The sequence below is a fragment of the Anabrus simplex genome, chromosome 7 (assembly GCF_040414725.1).
Source record: "Anabrus simplex isolate iqAnaSimp1 chromosome 7, ASM4041472v1, whole genome shotgun sequence".
Classification (NCBI taxonomy): domain Eukaryota; kingdom Metazoa; phylum Arthropoda; class Insecta; order Orthoptera; family Tettigoniidae; genus Anabrus; species Anabrus simplex.
In genome coordinates this window covers 181,499,184-181,519,767 of record NC_090271.1, presented here as the reverse complement: position 1 = coordinate 181,519,767, position 20,584 = coordinate 181,499,184, and the positions used below count along the sequence as shown (strand labels likewise).

Genomic DNA, 20,584 nt, shown 5'->3' with positions numbered 1-20,584 from the left:
GGAAAAAGAGGAACATATAATAGGATGAACACAATGACAGGTCAGCATGAGGAGAAGAAGAAACAATATAAAAGGTGACAAACAATCATGAAAATACAAAAGGTCAAAGACAATCTCCACATCTTCATACACGGCAATCTTCGAACAAATAGGCTCTCCGCTCATCAATCACAGTTCTTCTACATCTATTTCCTCTCAGCACCAAACAAGCTCTTTTCTGTTTCCCAGCTTCATCAAAGGATGGACTTCAACAAACACTGAGGAGCCATCTTACCAGATCTTCAGCCTTGATGTGCAAAGAGGAGATAAGAAGAAAGTTCAATAAACACAGGAAAAGGGAAGAAAGAAAAAGATAAAGATGAATACAAGTGGGAAATGGTTAGTAACACAAGAAAAAAACAAAAGGAGAAATAGAGCCCAATAGGTCACCATAAGTAATGAAAAGGAATAATAAGCGATGTATCAAATTATTTACCGTATGGCAAGTTAGGATAACTACCTTTGCTGCATAAGGAGAGATAAAGATTAATGTGAAAAAATGAGAGAGAAAGAGGAAATTACATACCTCTGCATCAATGTATGGAAACTCAGGATGAACTTTCTTTCCAATTATAGGCCAACGTTTTCCTGTCAATGCTGCCAACTTAGCAACAGAAAAGGCTCGATCTCCATATGCATTAGAAAGGTGCTGAGCTGTTTCACGTTCAAGACCAAAGTCCTGTACTAAACGGATGTACATAGTAGGAGTCCATCCATGAGCACCCTCGATCAATAAACCTTCGGTCTGACATTTTTTGTGAACCGGTTTCAGATCACAAGCTACAATAAAACAAGAGAACTAATTTATCTGAACTTCAAATTTTCTGAACTACCACCCATTATTTGAATCTTCATACCTTCAATAGCAGCATCAATAGTGTGTTCAGCCATAGCTCGGTATGTAGTCCATTTACCACCTGCTATAGTCACCAATTTGTTTTGGCTGATGTGAATGATATGATTTCTGGCCAGAGATTGGGTGTCTTTCTTATTTGGGTCTGATACAAGAGGTCGGATTCCACTCCATGCAGATAGAACATCTCCTCTCCGGACTGTAATAATAAAATAACTTTATCACACACGTGCTTATGAATCAAACCTGCATCATAGTTCAGCTTGTTAAGCTTTCTATGCCCAAGGTAGCAGCACAAATAATTACCTTTTAAGAATGCTAGTCTTTCTTATCATACATCTACTGATTCATTTGAATGATTTTTCACCCCGCTGTTGATGTGTAAAATTCATCACCTATTCGTTTGTGTAATTCATCTGCCATGGTGTCAGTAAACAAAGATAATTTAACTAGTGATGCTATAGAAGGCATTTTAAATTAGTGTTTTAGTGATTCTGAGGATAAAAACTATAATTTTAGCGAAGATTCTGAAGACAGATGTTGATGTTGCCGAATTAGACTGTGATGAGTATGAAAGTGATACAGAAGAGACTACTACTGCCGATGCTGCAGGTGCTGCCTGTAATTTTTATTGGGAAGACATGGATAATTACAAGAGTAGGAAAGAAACATTTTGTAATGTTTTTGGACACCAAGGCTTAGATCTAAATGTAATTGAACCAGTAAGGCTTTCAAACTGCTTTTTACACTTGAACTCGTCCAGCTGATTGTGACAGAAAAAAATCGCTATGCTGAGTAATACATGAAGGCCTAAGGAATGTTATTTCCGTTTCAGTCTATGGTAAGGGAATGGATTCCAGTAACTAAAAATGAGATGTAGGTTGCCTTGGCCCTCACCGTACTGATGACAGCTGTGCAGAACACAACTTTTAGGTCATACTTATCGAAAAATTGTACCATTGCCACGCCCCTTTTTTGGATCTGTCATATCTCTATACAACTTTGAATCCATATTTGACTTTCTTCACTTTGACGAGACTAAGCACACTACATATGGGGCAGGGGAGAAGGGGGGGAAAGCTTTCCAATATATCCAATTATCACCTATCTCAATAATAAATTTCAGTCTCTATATTTACCTGCTCAGGATATTTCAATTGATGAATCCCCGACTTTGTAGAAGGGACAACTCTCATTTTGAGAGCATCTGCCACTCAAATCTTCCAAATTTGGCATTAAAACATTTGATTTATGAGAGTCTGGTACTGGATATCTCTGGTCTTTCATAGTATATACAGGGAAGGATACTGTACAAGAATCTTCTCTTGTAACCAGGATATAACTAAAACCATAGCCATAGTCTTGACCCTTCTTAGAAAAGGACACGCCTTGTGAATGGACAACTTTTACAATTCTCCCATCATGGCACAAAAATTGAAAATCTTGAAAACAGATTATGCAGGAACCCTTAGGCTGAACAGGAAGGAAGTGCCAAAGAAAGGTCAAAGACTTTTTTTTTTTTTTTTTTTTTTTTGCTAGTGGCTTTACGTCGCACCGACACAGATAGGTCTTATGGGGACGATGGGATAGGAAAGGGCTAGGAGTTGGAAGGAAGCGACCATGGCCTGAATTAAGGTACAACCCCAGCATTTGCCTGGTGTGAAAATGGGAAACCAAGAAAACCATCTTCAGAGCTGCCGACAGTGGGATTCAAACCCACTATTTCCCGGATGCAAGCTCACAGCTGCGTGCCCCTAACTGCATGGCCAACTCGCCCGGTAAGTCAAAGACAAAACACTAAAATCTGAAGAGTTTATTTCCCAACATTCAGGACTTGTTACTGTTATGAAATAGAACAACAAACAGAATGTGACCATGATTACTACATTCCACAATGATGAAGCCAAATTGATCACCACAAAAAAAAGTGGTGGTGGTGATTACTGTTTTAGACATGGCATGAAGGGTGTGAAAATGAAAGACTCCCTAGGCCTCAAATGCTCTAATACCATCAAGGTTGGAAAAGAATAAGAGTTGACCAAGGGAGGTCAGATAGGATAGATGAAAGTGAGGATCCTGGTACAAATAAGTGGAAACAATGCCAGGACTCAGTTAAGGACCCCATGGTTGCCAACCCACACTCTCAAATTGAGAGCCCCTGGGGCCCTTTTAGTCACCTCTTACAACAGGCAAGGAATACCGTGGGTGTTATTCTACTGACCCCACCCACAGGGGGACAAAAAATAAGGAAAAGTAAAACTTATTCTTGTGTTGGACTACAATAAACACATGGGTGGTGAGGAACTGAAAGATCAGCTTCTTCAAAGTTGTCTTGTTGAAAGGAAGAAAATGAATAAATGGAATCTGAAACTATTTAGAAGATTGCTAAATGTGTGCATATTAAATACTTTAATTAATATTCAGGAAAAACTGTCCAAGAAAAAATAATGTCACACTTAGTTTCAGAGTTGAATTGGTGGAGGGGACTGCTGGCTGAACATGGTACTGGTGTTAAAAAAGATTCCAGGGAGGCATTCCACAGACAATACAGTGCCTCGGCTGACAGGGAGACACTTTATGGAAAGAATCCCTCCCACAGAGAAGAAGGCTAAGCCACAACGGAGGTATGTAGTTTGCTACAAAAACAAGAAGAGGACAGAAACAGTATATTTGTGCCCCAACTGTGATGGCGCACTTTGTATAGATGAATGTTTCGAAGTCTACCACACAAAAAGCCAGTTTTAGTGAACTCCCTGTGTGTAGGCTACATTTCTAAAAGTATTTGAACTTACTGTTTGAAGTCACTGTAAAATGCAAGGTTACAGCAATGGGACTTACAATTTAATGTGAAATCATAATCATAGGAATGTGACTTTTAAGAATTCCCCATATACTGAAATGTTTTGCTAGACATATGTGCAGTGTAAGTAGTGTGTACTGTGCTACTAAAGAAAGATGACTAAAGCTGTACTTTGCATGTTTAAATGTTGCTAAGATGCTCTAGTAGTAAACCCCGTGTGTGTTAATATTTCTTCAAAATGCTTTCTTTTAGTGTTTGTACAGTATAAATAATGTGACTGGCGTAGATAAGTGATAAGAAGTATTTGAGCAGAACTGTGGATAATGTTCATAAGTGCTATGCTGATTTATGTATGCATCTCTACCTTACATGGATATATGATTAGGTGAGTAACTGTAGAATTTTTGAATTGTACATTATTATAATTAATTTGTGTAAATATATAACCAAAAGTGGTTGGAAATTAACAGAGATATGGCATTATAAAAGAGATTTTTGCTTAAGTACGCTAGCATTTAAATGCCCAGTGAAAGCTCCTCCTGCATCCAGTGAAGGCCAGATTTTTAAATACCCCAGCTCAGAGGGGTTAAAGACACAAGACATGTCACCAGTATATTAAACGACTTCTTTCAGGAAGAAATTTAATTTTTGATTATTATTATTATTATTATTATTATTATTATTATTATTATTATTATTCAAAACTGGCCAACTAAGGACCACGATGTTCAACATTTCTGTTTGGGGTGGGCCTTGATGTTTGCCCAGTAATCTCACATTCCCTGGCTACGTTGTCCTTTTCTTTCCCTCGTCTAAAAGGCGCCTGTCTCCTTTTGTAGTGGTTTGTCCTGGAACCCCTTTTGTCTTAATATACTTCTGATTTCTTTGATATCACTTTCTGTTACTCCTATTATAGTTCTTGCATGTCTTTGGTCACTTCTCTGAGCCATGGTGTCTTGATCTTTCTATTGTTCCAGTATGTAAGAAGCTTGTTGGATTCATCACTAAGAAATGACTGTAGAAGGTTAGGCATCTCTTCCTGGCCACATCTGTGATCTTTTCAGTGTACCTGTAGAATATCTGTTTGGGTCACCTTCTGTATTCATACTTTTCTTTGACTGGTCCCAATATCTTCCATAATATATTTCTCTCCTTGGTCTCCAGTTTCTCAGTCCGTCCTGTTTTGCTATGCATCAGACACTTCTGGACAGATGACTGCATGGTAGTGCCTGAGTTTAGTATTGCGGGAGAGACACTTCTTATTGTAAGTGTTTTTAGTTGGTATGCTAGCTCTAGTTTGTTCATCCGGGTTGTTAGCGCTGCTCCTTCTGAGAGACTGGATTCCAGACATTCTCCAATGTACTCGAATTTGTTGACTTTGCAAATTGTGCCTAGTTTCAGTTGTAGTTCATTGGGGGCCATCACTGATGTTGGTGAGGTAATCGTCTTTGATGTCACTTTCTGTTACTCCTAGTTCCTGCATGTCTTTGGTCACTTCTGTGAACCATTGTGTCTTAATCTTTCTATTGTTCCAGTAAGTAAGAAGCTGGTTAGTCAGTCGGGTTGGATTCATCACTGAGGTATGACCGTAGCAGGTTAGGTGTGTCTTCCTGGCTATTTCTGTGATCTTTTCAGTGTACCTGTACCGAAGTGCCACGTCATCTGCGAATGCCAGACAATCCACTGTTCGATTTTCTCATTTGAGTCCCAAGTAAATCCCACAGAGGATTTTCTGTTTACACAGCTCTTTCTGCTACCGTCTGATATTTTTCTCTTTTTTGCTAGTTGCTTTACGTCGCACCGACACAGATAGGTCTTATGGCGACGATGGGACAGGAAAGTGCTAGGAGTGGGAAGGAAGCGGCCATGGCCTTAATTAAGGTACAGCCCCAGCATTTGCCTGGTGTGAAAATGGGAAACCACGGAAAACCATTTTCAGGGCTGCCGACAGTGGTGTTCGAACCTACTATCTCCCGAATACTGGATACTGGCCACACTTAAGCGACTGCAGCTATCGAGCTCGGTGATATTCTTCCCTAACACACAATTGAAGAGGAGAAGGAAAAGCACCCCTCCCTCCCCGTCTAACTCCTGTCTTTATCTCAAAGCTTTCTGAGTGTGTTCCTCTCAACTTTACTTATGATCTGGTGGTACACGTGGAATGGATAAAGGTGTGGGTCTTCTGGTCCAATCCCATTTCCTTAAGAATTCTCAGAAGAGTAGATCTATCAACTGAGACATATGCCTTCTTCAAATTGACAAAGGTGACTATGTAATTCTTGCCCGCTATTTTAACTTGCCTTAATACCAACTTCAGGTTGAGGATCTGTTTAGCACAAGAGCGGCCTTTCCTGAATCCCCTGTGGTATTCTCTCAGTTGTGGGTCCAGTTGGGGTTTGTCTCTGTTCAGTAAGGCCTTGGACATACCTTCTAGGTGATTGGTATCAAGGAGATCCCTCAGTAACTGTTAATGTCAGTCAGGACACCTTTCTTGTGTAAGGGGTGGATCAGAGAAGGTGTCGTGTTACTTGGTAGGTTCTTAGTGTCCCAAATATTCTGCAGGATTCCTGTCAACTTGCTGATTGCTTTGTCTCCAGGCTGTTTCCATAGCTCATCCACTAATGAGTCTTCTCCCACTACTTTATCATTTTTCAATGAAAAGAAACAAATAGAATGACATGTTTTGATCTTGAAAGAACATCATTAGATTCTATCGAATCACACTAATATATATTTAGAAATGTATAAATATTTATGTTTATTTCTATTTAAATCCTTAAAAATTTTAATTTTGGAACTTATTTTAATGAAATGCTCACTGCTCTCCACTCCGTCTTTGGCGTGATTCCAGCTGGCTAGTCAATCCGTTGACCTTCTGCCAAGCCATGAACCTGCCCTGGTTAGGTCAATGACATGCTGTAGTTTACTCATAGGTGGTGTATTTTTAGAGCTCCCCTAATTACTGTTGCTGTTATCAATACCATCAACATATTAAAATTGTTTTTCAGACAATTTATAAATTTTATTCAAAATTAGTTTTGGCAGACTGAAGAACGTAACAGTTATAAATTAACCGAATCGAAAAAAAAAAAAAAAAAGAAAAAAAAAGAATTGGCTTCAGATAATAATAACAGCAATAATAATAATAATAATAATAATAATAATAATAATAATAATAATAATAATAATAATAATAATAATAATAATAATAATCATCATCATCATCATCATCATCATACACTAAAGGCTAAGCCTTGTCGCTGCAACCATTCACCTCTCAATCCTGCTGTTCTCTTCACTTCCATGTACCTTGGTCTTCGTATTCCTTTCTTTCCTAGTATTTTTCCTTCATAGACATTTACTAGGACGTCATTATGTCTCAGGATATGACCTACAAGTTTTAACTTCCAACTTTCCATATCCTTTATCAGTCTCTGTTGCTCATCGACTTACTTTAGAACATCTCTATCAGTCTTTTTTTTTTTTTTTAGTCCAGTGTGTTCTCATCGTTTTCCTCCAAATCCACACTTCAGTTGCTTCTTATGAATCTCTTTCCTTTTCTTCAATAGTCCAGCTCTCACAACCACAAAGTAGTACACTCCAGATAAAGGATTTCACAAAACCCTTTCCTGAGACTTTTTATTTTGAAAGGCCTGTTTAGCAAGAGCTATTCTTCTTTTAATTTCCTGGGAGCATCTATTGTCTTCAGTTATAATGCTTCCTGAGTAACAGAAATGTTGCACTTGTTCTACTTTGGAATTTCCTATTCTTATGTTTGTATTAATTCCCCCACCGTCTTTGCTCACAGCTACAATTTTGGTTTTCTTACAATTAATTTTAAGTTTGTAATGTTTCAATGTATCACACAAAACAGTCAACATTCTATTTAATTCCTTCTCAGTCTGCCACTATGGAAATGTCATCAGCAAATCTAATACTGTGGATTAATTTCCCATTTATCTTTATTCCCTTAGTCCTTTCCTTTGAAACACATATTGCTTCTTCAATAAAAAAATTGAAAAGGTATGAGGAGAGTGGACACCCCTGACTCACTCCTGTCTTTAATTCTTGCCACTACATTTGTACGCAGTTCTTGTAAATTTTCCACATGAGCCTCCTACCTTCCAGACAGTTCCTACTTTCTTTACACATTTAAACAATAGTTCCTAGTTTTTCATGTCAAAAGCTTTTTCAAAGTCAATGAATGCTATAAACACCTTCCTGTTCATTCCTAACCTTCTTTCCAGTATCATTCTTAATGCAAGGATTGGTTCTCTCATTCCTTTGCCTTGTCTAAAACCAAATTGATCTTCATCTTCATCCTGTTCTTTATTATATTTAGGAGTACTTTTGAGGCATGGGATACGACTGAGACTGTTCTGTAATTATTACATTCCATTGCATTTCCTCTTTTTGGGACAGTGATTGTTTTGGTTTTACTAAAGTCATCTGGGATCTCTCCTGTTTCATAACACAATGCAATTACATTAGAAAGATAATCCTTCAAGTCTGAACCAATATTTTTCAAAAGCTCTGCAGTTATAGCATCATTACCTGCTACCTTTCTCTCTTTTAAGCTTGACAGACCTTTCTCAAATTCTTACCAGGTTATTGGAGGACCCATTTTATCACAGTCCTCATCTGTTACCTCTTCCAGTACTTCATTTATGTCTCTGATTTTTATCACTGTACAATTATTCTATATATTCTCTCCAACGTTCACATACTTCTTCATTATCCACCAGTAACTTTCCATCCTTGTCCTTCAACAGGGTGGATTTTGTTTGAGGTTTGTACTGCAGGGATTTAATTTTATGATATGCCTGATCCTGTCTTCCATTTCTTGAATCATTTTCAATTTCTTCAGCTACTTTTTTTCCCCACCTTTCTTTCTCCTCTCTACATTTACTTATGATCTGATTTTTTATTATTTCATAGTCTTCCAATTTATTTTATTTCCTCAGTTTATTCCCCTCTTCTATAAGATTTAATCTCTTTACTTTTTTACAATTTGCTTTACGTCGCATCAACACAGATAGGTCTTATGGGATAGGAAAGGCCTAGGAGTGGGAAGAAAGCGGCTGTGTCCTTAATTAAGGTACAGCTCCAGCCTTTGTCTGGTGTGAAAATGAGAAACCATGGAAAACCACCTTCAGGGCTGCCGACAGTGGGGTTCAAACTTGCTATCTCCCGGATGCAAGCTCACAGCTGCGCGACCCTAACCTCACGGCCAACTCGCCTGGTAGATTTAATCTCATCTGTCAACCAGTGTTTTCTTGTCTCCAGTTTCCTCTTACCTACAATCTTATTTGCAGGCTCTACTATTCCATCCTTTATCTTAATCCACCCTCTTAATTCTTCTCGATGTCTTACATTGGTCTTTTCTTTGAAGAGCTGCTTAGTTTCCTCATTCTTCAGACCATCCAAGTGCCATTTTGTCCTCTCTTCAGATTATAAAATGTTCAAAAAGGAGGTCTCGGGCCATCCCCAGTTTAGAAGAGTTACAAAGTACTTGGCCAGAAGGTGGCAGGTGTCCATACCATTATGAGTTATCTTCCCATCTGGTCCCCTGAAGTGGAGGCTGGGTGGAGTGTAGTGATTGATATTTTGCATTAAGTTTCTGTAGAAGTTCACTGAGTTGTTGTTCATAAAGCCTTTTTTCCAACTGTGTTAACTGAACCTGGGTATACTGAGGCTTAACCTGTCTGATGGTCTTGGCAGTTAGTCGGCACTGCTGAAGGAACTTTGCTCTATTTGCCTGGGTCTTCTGTGAGCTCCATCATAGCCAGGCTATCTGTCTCTGTGCAATCACTTCTTTGCAGGAAATTGTCCACCACACATGCTTCTTCTGTTTCATTAATGTGGAGGCTTCTGTGGCAACTTCAATTAACTTATCTCTTAGCTGGTCCCATTTGTTGCATTCCAACACTCCCATCTTCTCTGTAAGCTGATTGCATGTTTTGAGTTTTTCCAAGTCATAGTAAGTGAGCTTGAATGTTCAAGTCATCCTAATTTTTCTGGGTAAGAACTTCAGCTTTATTTTGGAGAAGTAGTGGTCTGAGTGCAGGTTGGCGCCTCTTAGTATTATGACATTCTGGATCTCTTCATGGGACTTCCTTGAAATTGCCACAGGGTCAATCTGAAACTCTCCCAGATGGTTGCTGGGTGACTTCCAGGTCATCTGCTTCCTTGCGAGATGTCTAAAGGCTGTTTTCATCACTAGGTTCAAGGCCTTACAGAGTCCCATAGGTGCTTTCCGTTTCTGTTGGTCTGCATGTAGGCCAGGTACTCTCCCACTACATGCCTGTATTTGTGTTCCCTCCATACGTGGGTATTAAAATTACTAATAAGATAACTGTATGTCACTCTGGGATATCATAATCACCATCATCATCATTATCATCACAAAGCATTAAGAATGAAAAAGCAAGAGGCAATTTGCAAGATACTCAAAGAATTAGTAAAATTCATTTCCCTAACATCACAGTGATGTGTTAAATTATGATTCTTCTTAGCATTTTTTGGGAAGTGCAGGGTCTGCTTTTCTGCATGTCAACTGCCACTTCTGCCAATCAAAGACATTAGGCAACAAGATTAATATCATGTCCTCTCTCAGATGGTCAAGTCGCTGTTTCCTGAGTCATCTACACAGAGAGCTACCTTCCTCATGAAAATGAAAGGCCATTTTGACCACATACTGTTCTTCACTGTACGTGATATAAACATTTCAATGCAGACAAGCTTCAATAGTGCCATTCCCATTATCCCTTGTATATCATCGTTTCTACTGTGATCCAGTCACGTCAGATCCAGTGCCTATCATCAAAGCATATGCAGCAGGTAGGACTTCTCACATTTCACAGAGGTCGGCCAATATTCTGATCCACAGAGGGTAACTGGGCACTCAACATTCTTCTAGATCTTGGTCTACATATGAACAGGCATCTGGCGACCACATAGGACTCCAGTTACCTGACTCAATTTCAGCTGCCAGGCCAAACTGGCATGCTTGGGCATTGGGAAGTTTGTTGCCATCTGCAGAGATGAGGAAGTCTAGGCGTCTAAGTGATAAATTCTGTTTAAATTTTGGCCACTGACTTCAATCAATCCATCTGTCAGGAGCCTTCCCTTCATATACCTTATTTTCTTGGTGTTAAACAGCAGTCAACTTTCTTCCAATCTGGTATCCCATTCCTGGACATGTTCTCAAAACTGGTGTTCATTAAGCATGAAAACAATGCCAGTATAATGAAGTCTCTGGCTGCAGTGGTTGAATGTCTCAACCACTGTGTCTGTGGGGACAAGACAGCAGACCCTTGATGGTTACCATTATAGATGAGGAAGGAAGGTAGGACTCCTGTAGGACATTGGGTGATATGAATAAAAATGAGATGTAACTCGGAGACAAGTCTCGAAGGAGGATTGAGACGGAAGTCACTTGCGAGACAGAACTCGTCATGTATATGAATAAAGTTTGTTTCTCGCTAACGAGACTTGTCTCCTTCCGCTTGAGACGAGTCTCGCACAGTGGTTCTGGTATCTGTCAGCTGACGAGTGAATTAACAATCAGAGAGCTACGAAGAGTGGGTTTTGTTGGAACAGATGAAAGTGTTACATTTAAAAGCGAAAAAGATTGAAAAGCGACAGTGTGTTCTCGAAAAAAGAGAAGAACTCATTTCAGTGCAAAAACAGATTTTGCAACTGCAAATGGAAAATATTATACATGAAAGGGAGAAAAGAGCAGAACAAACAAGTACAACCGAAATGGAACACCCACCGATATTTTTTTCATTTAGAATAGTTCTTGACATACTTTTCTTCTTCTTCAGTTATGTTTCACTTGGGAGCCTATTCTACCTATCAATATTCAGTAATCACTAGTTCTTATTTCACTTCTTTCTAGGCTTACATAAACGTAGTGGCTTGTACACTTAGTATACTTGAACCCCAGCTTGGGAACGACTGATTTAAGGTTTCTTTTCTTGTAAGTTTCCTTCAAGATATTGTGTAAGAAGTTACATTGTATTTATCATCACATTTAGGATCCACATACAAATGCATAATTTTCTGCGGTCATTGAAAGTCATTCAAACACTTTTTAAACACGCTTTGTACTTCATTCTTCACGAATATGAGGAGTTTATTGATCATACCTGTGCATAGCTAGGGGTGTTTCTGCATATAATGTACTTTTTCTACAATTTGTTTTACGTCGCACCGACATAGATAGGTCTTATGGCGATGATGGGACAGGTTTAGGAGTGGGATGGAAGCGACCGTGGCCTTAAGGTACAGTCCCAGCATTTGCCTGGTGTGAAAATGGGGCACCACGGAAAATGATATTCGGGGTTCCTCACAGTGGGGCTTGAACCCACTACCTCCCGCATGTAAGCCCACAGCCGCGCACCCCTAACCACACGGCCAACTCACCCGGTATATAATATACAACCAATACCTATATACTGTTGCATAAACTGTCTAAATTTCAAACTTTCAAAACATAGAAATAATACAAAATGCTATCCATATTCATTAACGAATATAACTAACAAGGGAGTTGTTTGATTTGGACCGGACAAATTGCAATGAAACTTAGTAACATGCTGAGCTATAGACATCCGGAACTCAATGGTGATAACCGTTCTGCCATGAAATAACATTTTCGTACCGGTATTTATTGACAGTAAATTTTTGCTCCAGTTGTACATGGAACGTGGTGTGTAGATGGCAGCGATTTCAATGAAACATGGTAGGATGATCAATTAAGACGTCAGAACATCGCTGCATGATTGACGTTGTTATATAGGTTACCCGCAGTGTTACAAAATGTATCACTCTCAACAAGAATCCGAAAGTTTAAGGCTATTTATAGCATGCAAGTTTATATACAAGTGACGAGGATTTCATATTACATATTTTAGCTTCAATTGTAAATGACAAAGAAGTATTAAAAGCCTAATATTTTGAAATATTCATATACTGTGCATGTTAGTAAAATGGGTTTGACGAGCAAGACATTCTGTTCATGTTGTCAAAATTTAATTTTCACTCTATAGCGCACTGTTTAATGTAACTTTAAAATAGAACTATCAGTGCATTTCTACAGTGCATACGCGAGGTCAATACAGCTGCAAACCACCCAGCTGTTCTTTAGCAATTAATTATAACAATGTCGTTGATTTTATGACAAAGTGAATATCGGCAATAAATTTAAGACAGGTAGATTGACAATTCATGGAAGTTTCATCGAAATCTGTCTGATCCAAACCAAATGCTTCCCTCGTAGTACTGGCGCAAGTGAGATTTTGGTGCGATGGTTGAGAAAGAGCAGCACTCATAGAGGCAGCAAATCATTGGCCGAATAACGTCATTATGTGAATCTGTTAAATGTTGTGAAACCAGTTACAGCATATTTTTCTCAAGGGCACGAGCTGCCGGTTGAAACTTTTAAATAAACTTAGAAACAGTGCAATCGAAAAAGGCATGGGCAGAAAATTTTATGGCACTTAAACATAAATGGGATAGCTTACACCAGGACCAAAGATACTCGCACATTCGTTCAATACCATTTGGCCAACATGTGATAGAGAGCGATAATTTTCAGACTTGAAAAAATATCCTTCCAGATATCAAAAATGTGAATAATAATAATAATAATAATAATAATAATAATAATAATAATAATAATTTCGTGCGGCTATTTCTAGCCTGGTACAGCCCTTGTAAGGCAGACCCTCCAACGAGGATAGATGTCATCTGCCGTGTTATTGTAGTGTAGGATAGTGTTGTGTGTGAGTTGCAGGAATGTTGAGGATTTAAGGTTAAAATCTCTGACCCGACAGCGAATCGAACCCGGGGCACCCCTGAACCAAAAAGTACCACGCTGACCATTCAGCTAAGGAGCAGGACAAAGTGAATAATGAAAGCCTTGAATAATTGTAGGTCATATCTTAAACAGAGCTATGTTTTGTTTCGGACTTTTCCGTGATTGTGAATTAATTTCATTTATAAAATGTTAGTCGTATATTGTGAATAGAAAAAATGTTAACGTACAGAAAAAATCACAAATGTAGAATAGATTAAGAATAATTAAATTAATTTAATAATTACTAAGAAAATTATTAGAATTGTATGTTGCACGGTTTTGCATATTTCTGGTTTGATTTTGAACATCTTAGACTTTATGATGCATGTAAATCCTATCGCAAATGGCTATCATCGTCATCATCTTTATCATTATTGTTATATGAATATCTCGTGTATTGGCTCCAGAAAATGTGCTAACCATTCCACATTTTCTTTCCGGTAACGGTAGAGATCTTTATAATCATGTTCGAGAGAATTTCTTCGTGCTTTATAAATTTTTCTTCTCCGTTGTAAAACCATCATAAACTCCGCCATCACGTTTTCAGCTTGATTCTATCGGCTTGAGTCACCTTTTGGGCTGTCTCAAGAAATTCTGAGACCAGTCTCCATTCAGAGAGACTAAACTCCAGTTTATTCATATACATTTGGAGATGTGTCTCCGGGAGAATCCGCTAACGAGTTGTGTCTCAAGGAGCAAAGGTCACTGCTGAGACACCGCTTTTTTATTCATATGCATTTGAGACATGTCTTAATATTTATGAGACAAGAGATACGTCTCCGGTTTATTCATATCACCCATTGTATCACACTGTAGGAGTCATGGTAAAATAGCTGTGCCCAGTGAACACATATGTACTTATATAGTATCCTACGAGATGAGAGGGTGTGCCAAACCAGCTTATGAGGAACCCCATGAAATGCTTTTTTCAGATCCAAGAATACAATGTGAATCGGCTTGTTCTCTCGATATCTCTCCACGAGCGGTTTGACAGCATGCATGCATCTGCCATCCCACTTCCCTTCCCAAACTGCTTTAGTTAGTTTACTGATTATGGTATGGAGACAGCTATCAAGAACATGGTACAGTAACAAATTTTCATGCTGACACAGAGCAGATTGATAGTTGGTGCATTCACAGACATGCTCTTCCAGACAGCTACCGTTATGCTGGTGGACCAGACACAGTGCACTCTGCCTTCTTCCACAACCTGACTGCACATGGAAGTCGGATGTTTGGCACTACAATGACCCAAGTATCTTCCAGATTTCAGCTGGAAGGTCATCATCAGGGCCAGCCGCCTTCCCATTCTTTATTCTACTGAGCAGCTGCTGAACTTAAGCCAATGAGACTGGCAGAGCTAGTCCAGGGATACACACAGCGCTATGAATAAGCAGGTAGGAAATATCCTCTTAACACGTTCTGTGCGGTTCGGGTCACCATGTGCCCCGAAACATGTTACTCTTATCCGTCGGTGCGAACTTCCCAGAATTGCGAAGTAAGTAACTACGTCCTAGTTATGAATTTCTGTTAACTAATGACAACATAGCGTTCCAATTGAAGTAAAGGATCAAGATATAGTGCTAGTTTTGATCGGCCCACCGGTGACCCAATTATTTCCGGGGTCATTTCTGTTTCACGCAATTGTTGAATCGGAACACTGTCGCACAGGTAAATACGCTGGAATGTCTCCTTAACAATAACGCACACAACAAGTGCACCTGCATTGTTTAGGATTTCATACTAGGGAGTAAACAAAGCTAAATTCGTCAGGTCACCGGTGACCCGAACCGATAATAACTAAAGGCAGCATCGGGTCACCGGTACAACGTGTCATCGAAATTCACTGCCGCAGGGAACGTGATAATAATCTTATTGGTTTATGTCCACTAACCACACTTTTATGGTTTCTGGAGATACCGAGGTGCAAGAATTTATCCTGCAGGAGTTCTTTCATGTGCCAGTGTATCTACTGACATGAGGTCAATGTATCTGAGAACCGTCAAATACCTACAGACTGAAAGAGGATCAAACCTGCCAAATTGGGCTCAGAAGACCAGTGCTATACCACCTGAGCTACTCAGCCCAGCAGGAAAATCCTCACTATTGATCTAACTGTAATAGTCACTCCATTGACTCAAGATGGAAGTAGACTCTTTGAGTACTTACTGATCATCATTTTTGAAATGAATTATGTGGCCCTTTTTGTTCGAAAGAGCAGTTGAGGACTTTGGCAAAGCAGATAATGGTTTTTGCTCCCTGATATGTGTCGAGCTGCTTGCACAACTCGTCACATAGTGCTACGCCTTGGCTGTTTCAACAACAACTCAACTCATTTTGCAGCAGACTTCCTGATCATCTAATGTTCAAGATTGGTGTTGAATGTAAGCCCTATTTCTTCTCTTTATCATGGCCTGCATCGATTCAATCCATCCCTAGACTCTTGTTTGTTAATGAAATGCCTTTTCAAAGATTTTACCTGCAGCAAAATGAACAGGGTCCACAATGTCATTCCAGGTGCAACTGCAACAGCATTTTGATATAACATTCTACCAAAGTGGTATATTTTATATCCTTGTATTGACTCCTGTTCACCTAGTCTCCTCAATGCAGGTGATGTTGACACATTGCCTCTTCGAGATGGAGACAACTTTGCAGCTTTGCCCAACGAGTATGCTGACATTAGCAGTCATTAGTTATAAACACTAGACTAACTTCTTTAGCCTACTCCATGTTTAGCCTACTCTGTGTTTGAGTAGGCAGCCCTTGTTTACTTCTCACACTGTTCGGGCAACGATGACTTGCATCACACACAGGGGACACCTTTAATTTATTTAGGACAAGTTTTGAACGAGCAAGCTATAAAGATGCGACACTGTAATCTCATTACAAACTATTATTATCGTCATTATTCCATACTGAAAATAGCTAATCACAAAGTTTACACAAGGAGTAATTTTTAATACCACCTATTCAATACAATTTATTCCACTATTGTGTGGTCAAATACACATATAAATTACCAGAATTTTAAAGGTACATGTTTCGCCCACTTTTTTTGGGCATCATCAGCCTTGTTCAATCTTAAAAGAAAAAAAAAAACACACAGGTCTGAGGAAACATGTACCTTTAAAATTCTGGTAATTTCTATGTGTATTTGACCACACAATAGTGGAATAAATTGTATTGAATAGGTGGTATTAAAAATTACTCCTTGTGTACACTTTGTGACTGTAATCTCAGTCGACTTGTTAATGAAGTCTGCCAGCCCTCCCAGAAAAAACATGAATTTGCAGACTGATTCGAGGGTCTGTAATATAAATTAATAACCCTCTTGAATATAACTAACAAAGGAAGTGATTTGAAATATCACTCTTGTTCATCCTGTAAGTCATATTCTGGGTTTCAGTTTCAACTCCACGTGAAGATCAGGGTACCAAAACATAGGCCTTGGATGCCTTCTTCCCAGTCCTAAGTCTAAATAATTATCAAAACATCTACACAGACATTACAACCACATGTTAGTCTTAATATGGCAGTAATGAAAAGGAACAAACAAGTACACATTAAATCGTATATAGAAAGACAGGAACATCAAAAGGAACTCACAACAGGATAAACACAATGCTAGAACAAGACAGACAGAAAGAGGGGAATAAGAAAGGAACACACATACGGATGAACACAATGGCAGGTCAGTATGGGAAGGGGGAGCAACAGAAATAGGAGATGAGGACAAACATGGAAACACAAAAAGTCAAGGACAATCTCCACACTGTGTTTGTCCTGTGTTCTTATTCTTTTACCGCCTGTATTTATCTGTCGTATGTTTCTTCCCTTTTCCTGAACTTATCCAGCTTACTTCTTGTCCTACACCTATTCCACATGAAGACACAATATGTGAAAATGACCCCTCAATGATTGTTGATGCCTGACCTCCTGATGAAGCTGGGAAGCAGAAAAAAGCTCATCGAGGGCTGAGAAGAGATGGATGTAGAAGAACTGGGATTGATGAGGAGAGAGCCTATGTATTTAAATATGGCTGTGTATGAAGATGTGGAGACTGTCCTCGTCCTTTTGTGTTTCATTGTTGGTCTTCGTCTCCTATTCCTGTTGCTCCCTCTCCCCACACTGACCTGCCATTGTGTTCGTTCTATTATATATGTTCATTTCTTATTCCCCCCTCTCTTCCTCTCTGACTTGATTTGAAATTTGTCCGTTCCTTTCCTATACTTGTACAAAGATAAAACAGAGTAGGAAGAGGGAGAAACAGAAAGAAAATACAAAAGGCCAACAACGATCTCCACATGTTTATAAACTGCTATCTTAAATAGATTGGCTCTATCCTCATCTTTCTGCACCCATTTCTCCTCAGTCCCCAATGAACATGTTTCTGCTTCCCAGCGTCATCAGGAGGGCACGTTTCAACTCCCATCGAGGGACCATTGTGACAGGTCTTCAGTCTTGATGTGGAAGAAGAAAGCTGGATAAACACAGAAAAAGGGAACCTGTCATTCTATCAATGTGCCTATCCTATTGTGTGTTTCTTCCAATGTTCCTGCCTTTCTAAGGTATACATGGCAGTTGACCATGATGTTTTAAATTCCTGACATGAATCAGAAACATCAAAACCAACAATTAAAATAGTTTGTCAGCAAAACTGCCGACTTCTTGCTATGCAATTCACCTCCCGTTAGAATCCAACATAATTAGAGTTATCACAGTTATTCAAGGTTTTACTGATTGAATAATTCAATGGTCATGATATTAAGAATAAAACATAGAACACTACTCAAAACTACAGTAGATTCCTGAGGTATTACTGCACACTTACCTTCAACATCAGGATTTAGGTAGTTTTTTACTTCTTCCAAGATGAACATTATTTCATCCTCTGTAGGCTTTGGATTGTGAGTAACTTTGCATGGTAAATCTGTAGTTCCTGCTATTGTATGCCTCTCCCATGGAAGGAAGAAGATCACTCTACCATCAGATGTATCAGGATCCAGCAGGCCCATTTGTTCTGGACTACCGAAGAAATATTTTTCCTTGTAATCAATGAAGTAACTATATCATAAAATACTATCACAGACCAGCCTCATTCAGCTAAGATATATAACAAAATGATCCCCTTTATTACATAGCACAGATAATCATAATTAAAACCTCAATTCCCATGCAAATGCACGTTTTCATATAAGCTCGTCACACTTCTGGAAATAAAACCATTTCATAAATTTTAGACTTGGGGTAAAGATCTTGTGATGGCCTTCGTGGACTTTGAGAAAGCTTATAACCGTGTGTGTAGAAACAATGTATGGGAAGCCTTACAGAGAAATGGTGTCGAGGAACAGACCGTAGAAAGAGTGAAGGAGATGTACAATGGGAGTGTCAGTTGTGTGAAAATAGGAGGAGAGAGAACAGGCTGGTTTGAGCAAAAAGGTGGATTAAAACAAGGAAGTGCTCTGTCACCTTTGCTCTTCCGTAGTAACAATGGACAAGATAATGACAAATGTGGCAAGGAAAATTGGAGAAGGAAAAATGGAAGTGATGATGTTTGCAGATGACCTGTTAGTCTGGGGAGAAAAGGAAGAGGATATCCATGAACAGTTAGATGCTTGGGTAGATGAGGTGGAACAACATGGAATGAAATTTAATGCCCAAAAGAGCAAGATAGTGATCACAACTGGAAAGAAGGAGAGACCTACGAGAGGGATAATGCTTGGAGGGGAACAGCTTAGGAAGATAGAGCGCTTCGAGTACTTAGGAAGTATCATAGAGGAAAGTGGAAGAAATGATAAGGAAATAATTGAGCATGGAAGACAAGCAGGAGCATTCCTGAAAAGTGTCAGAAGCCTGGTTTGGAGAAAGGATGTCCGTCAGAGAAGCAAAAGGGTGATATACAGGATGTACTATATACCTATTCTGACGTACGCAGCTGAGACTTGGGTAATGAGGCAGACAGCCGTGAAAAGAATACAGGCAAGTGGAAGGTTCGAGATACAGTAAAAGAAGAGCTACTACAGAATAGGATAGAGGCATCTAGACTTAGATGGTATGGACACATGAAGAGAATGACAGAGGAAAGGACACCGAGGAGGATGCACGAAATGGAGATAACAGGTAAACAGGCAAGAGCAAGACCAAGAGACAGATGGATGAAAGGAGTGGACGAGTGTGTACAGAGAAGACGTGCGGACTGGGCAAGAGTGACTAGGGTGAAGTGGTGGGAAGACAAGAGGAAATGGAGAGGCTTATGTTCCAAGCAGACCTGGCCAACAGCTGGAAACTGCAGATGATGATGATGATGAGTACATATTTAGTCTTACACTGTATATCATCCTCCTTTGTCTAGTTTTAGTGCATATATTAACTTGGATAATAGTACCTTTAAAGAATATAATTTTGTAGAATCTAGTATTGTTTAGTTATTGTCTCTTGAGAGAAAAGGTATCCAACTATCTGACAACTATAGTAGTGTCCTTGGATATTCCACTATATCCTCTTCCTTTATTACACTGGAATTTCCAACCCCTCAACTTCCCTCTTCACAAGCCAGAAGCAAAAAGATTAAAAGAAAAGAAGGCAGAAGCAGCCTGATTGCAAACTGCAGTTTAGAATATATTTATGCTAAAGTGTTAAGTGTTGTTATCACACCCATTAGAACGGCTAGAAGAGTCTTTGTGCCTTATTGGATTGAGGTCCGGCTCCATGGCTAAATGGTTAGCGTGTTGGCCTTTGGCCACAGGAGTCCCGGGTTCGATTCCCGGCGGGGTCGGGAATTTTAACCATAATTGGTTAATTTCGCTGACACGGGGGCTGGGTGTATGTGTCGTCTTCATCATCATTTCATCCTCATCCTGACGTGCAGGTCGCCTACGGGAGTCAAATCAAAAGACCTGCATCTGGCGAGCCGAACTTGTCCTCGGACACTCCCGGCACTAAAAGCCATACGCCATTTCATTTCATTTCATTGGATTGAGGAAAAGAAATTTGTAAGGATGGAAGTTGACGCATTTTATTGTGA

The 20,584-nt window shown here is 39.3% G+C and overlaps 1 protein-coding gene across 1 annotated transcript in view; it reads right to left on the bottom strand.

Moving 5' to 3' along the window:
- Nucleotides 1-20,584, bottom strand: part of Gpo1 (glycerophosphate oxidase 1) — a 155,703-nt gene that overhangs the window by 59,203 nt on the left and 75,916 nt on the right. The window contains exons 7-9 of the mRNA XM_067151486.2: nt 18,392-18,585; nt 897-1,091; nt 566-819 (exon numbers count right to left, since the gene is read on the bottom strand). Coding sequence (XP_067007587.2) covers nt 566-819; nt 897-1,091; nt 18,392-18,585 — 643 coding nt within the window. The remainder of the gene's footprint in view (nt 1-565; nt 820-896; nt 1,092-18,391; nt 18,586-20,584) is intronic.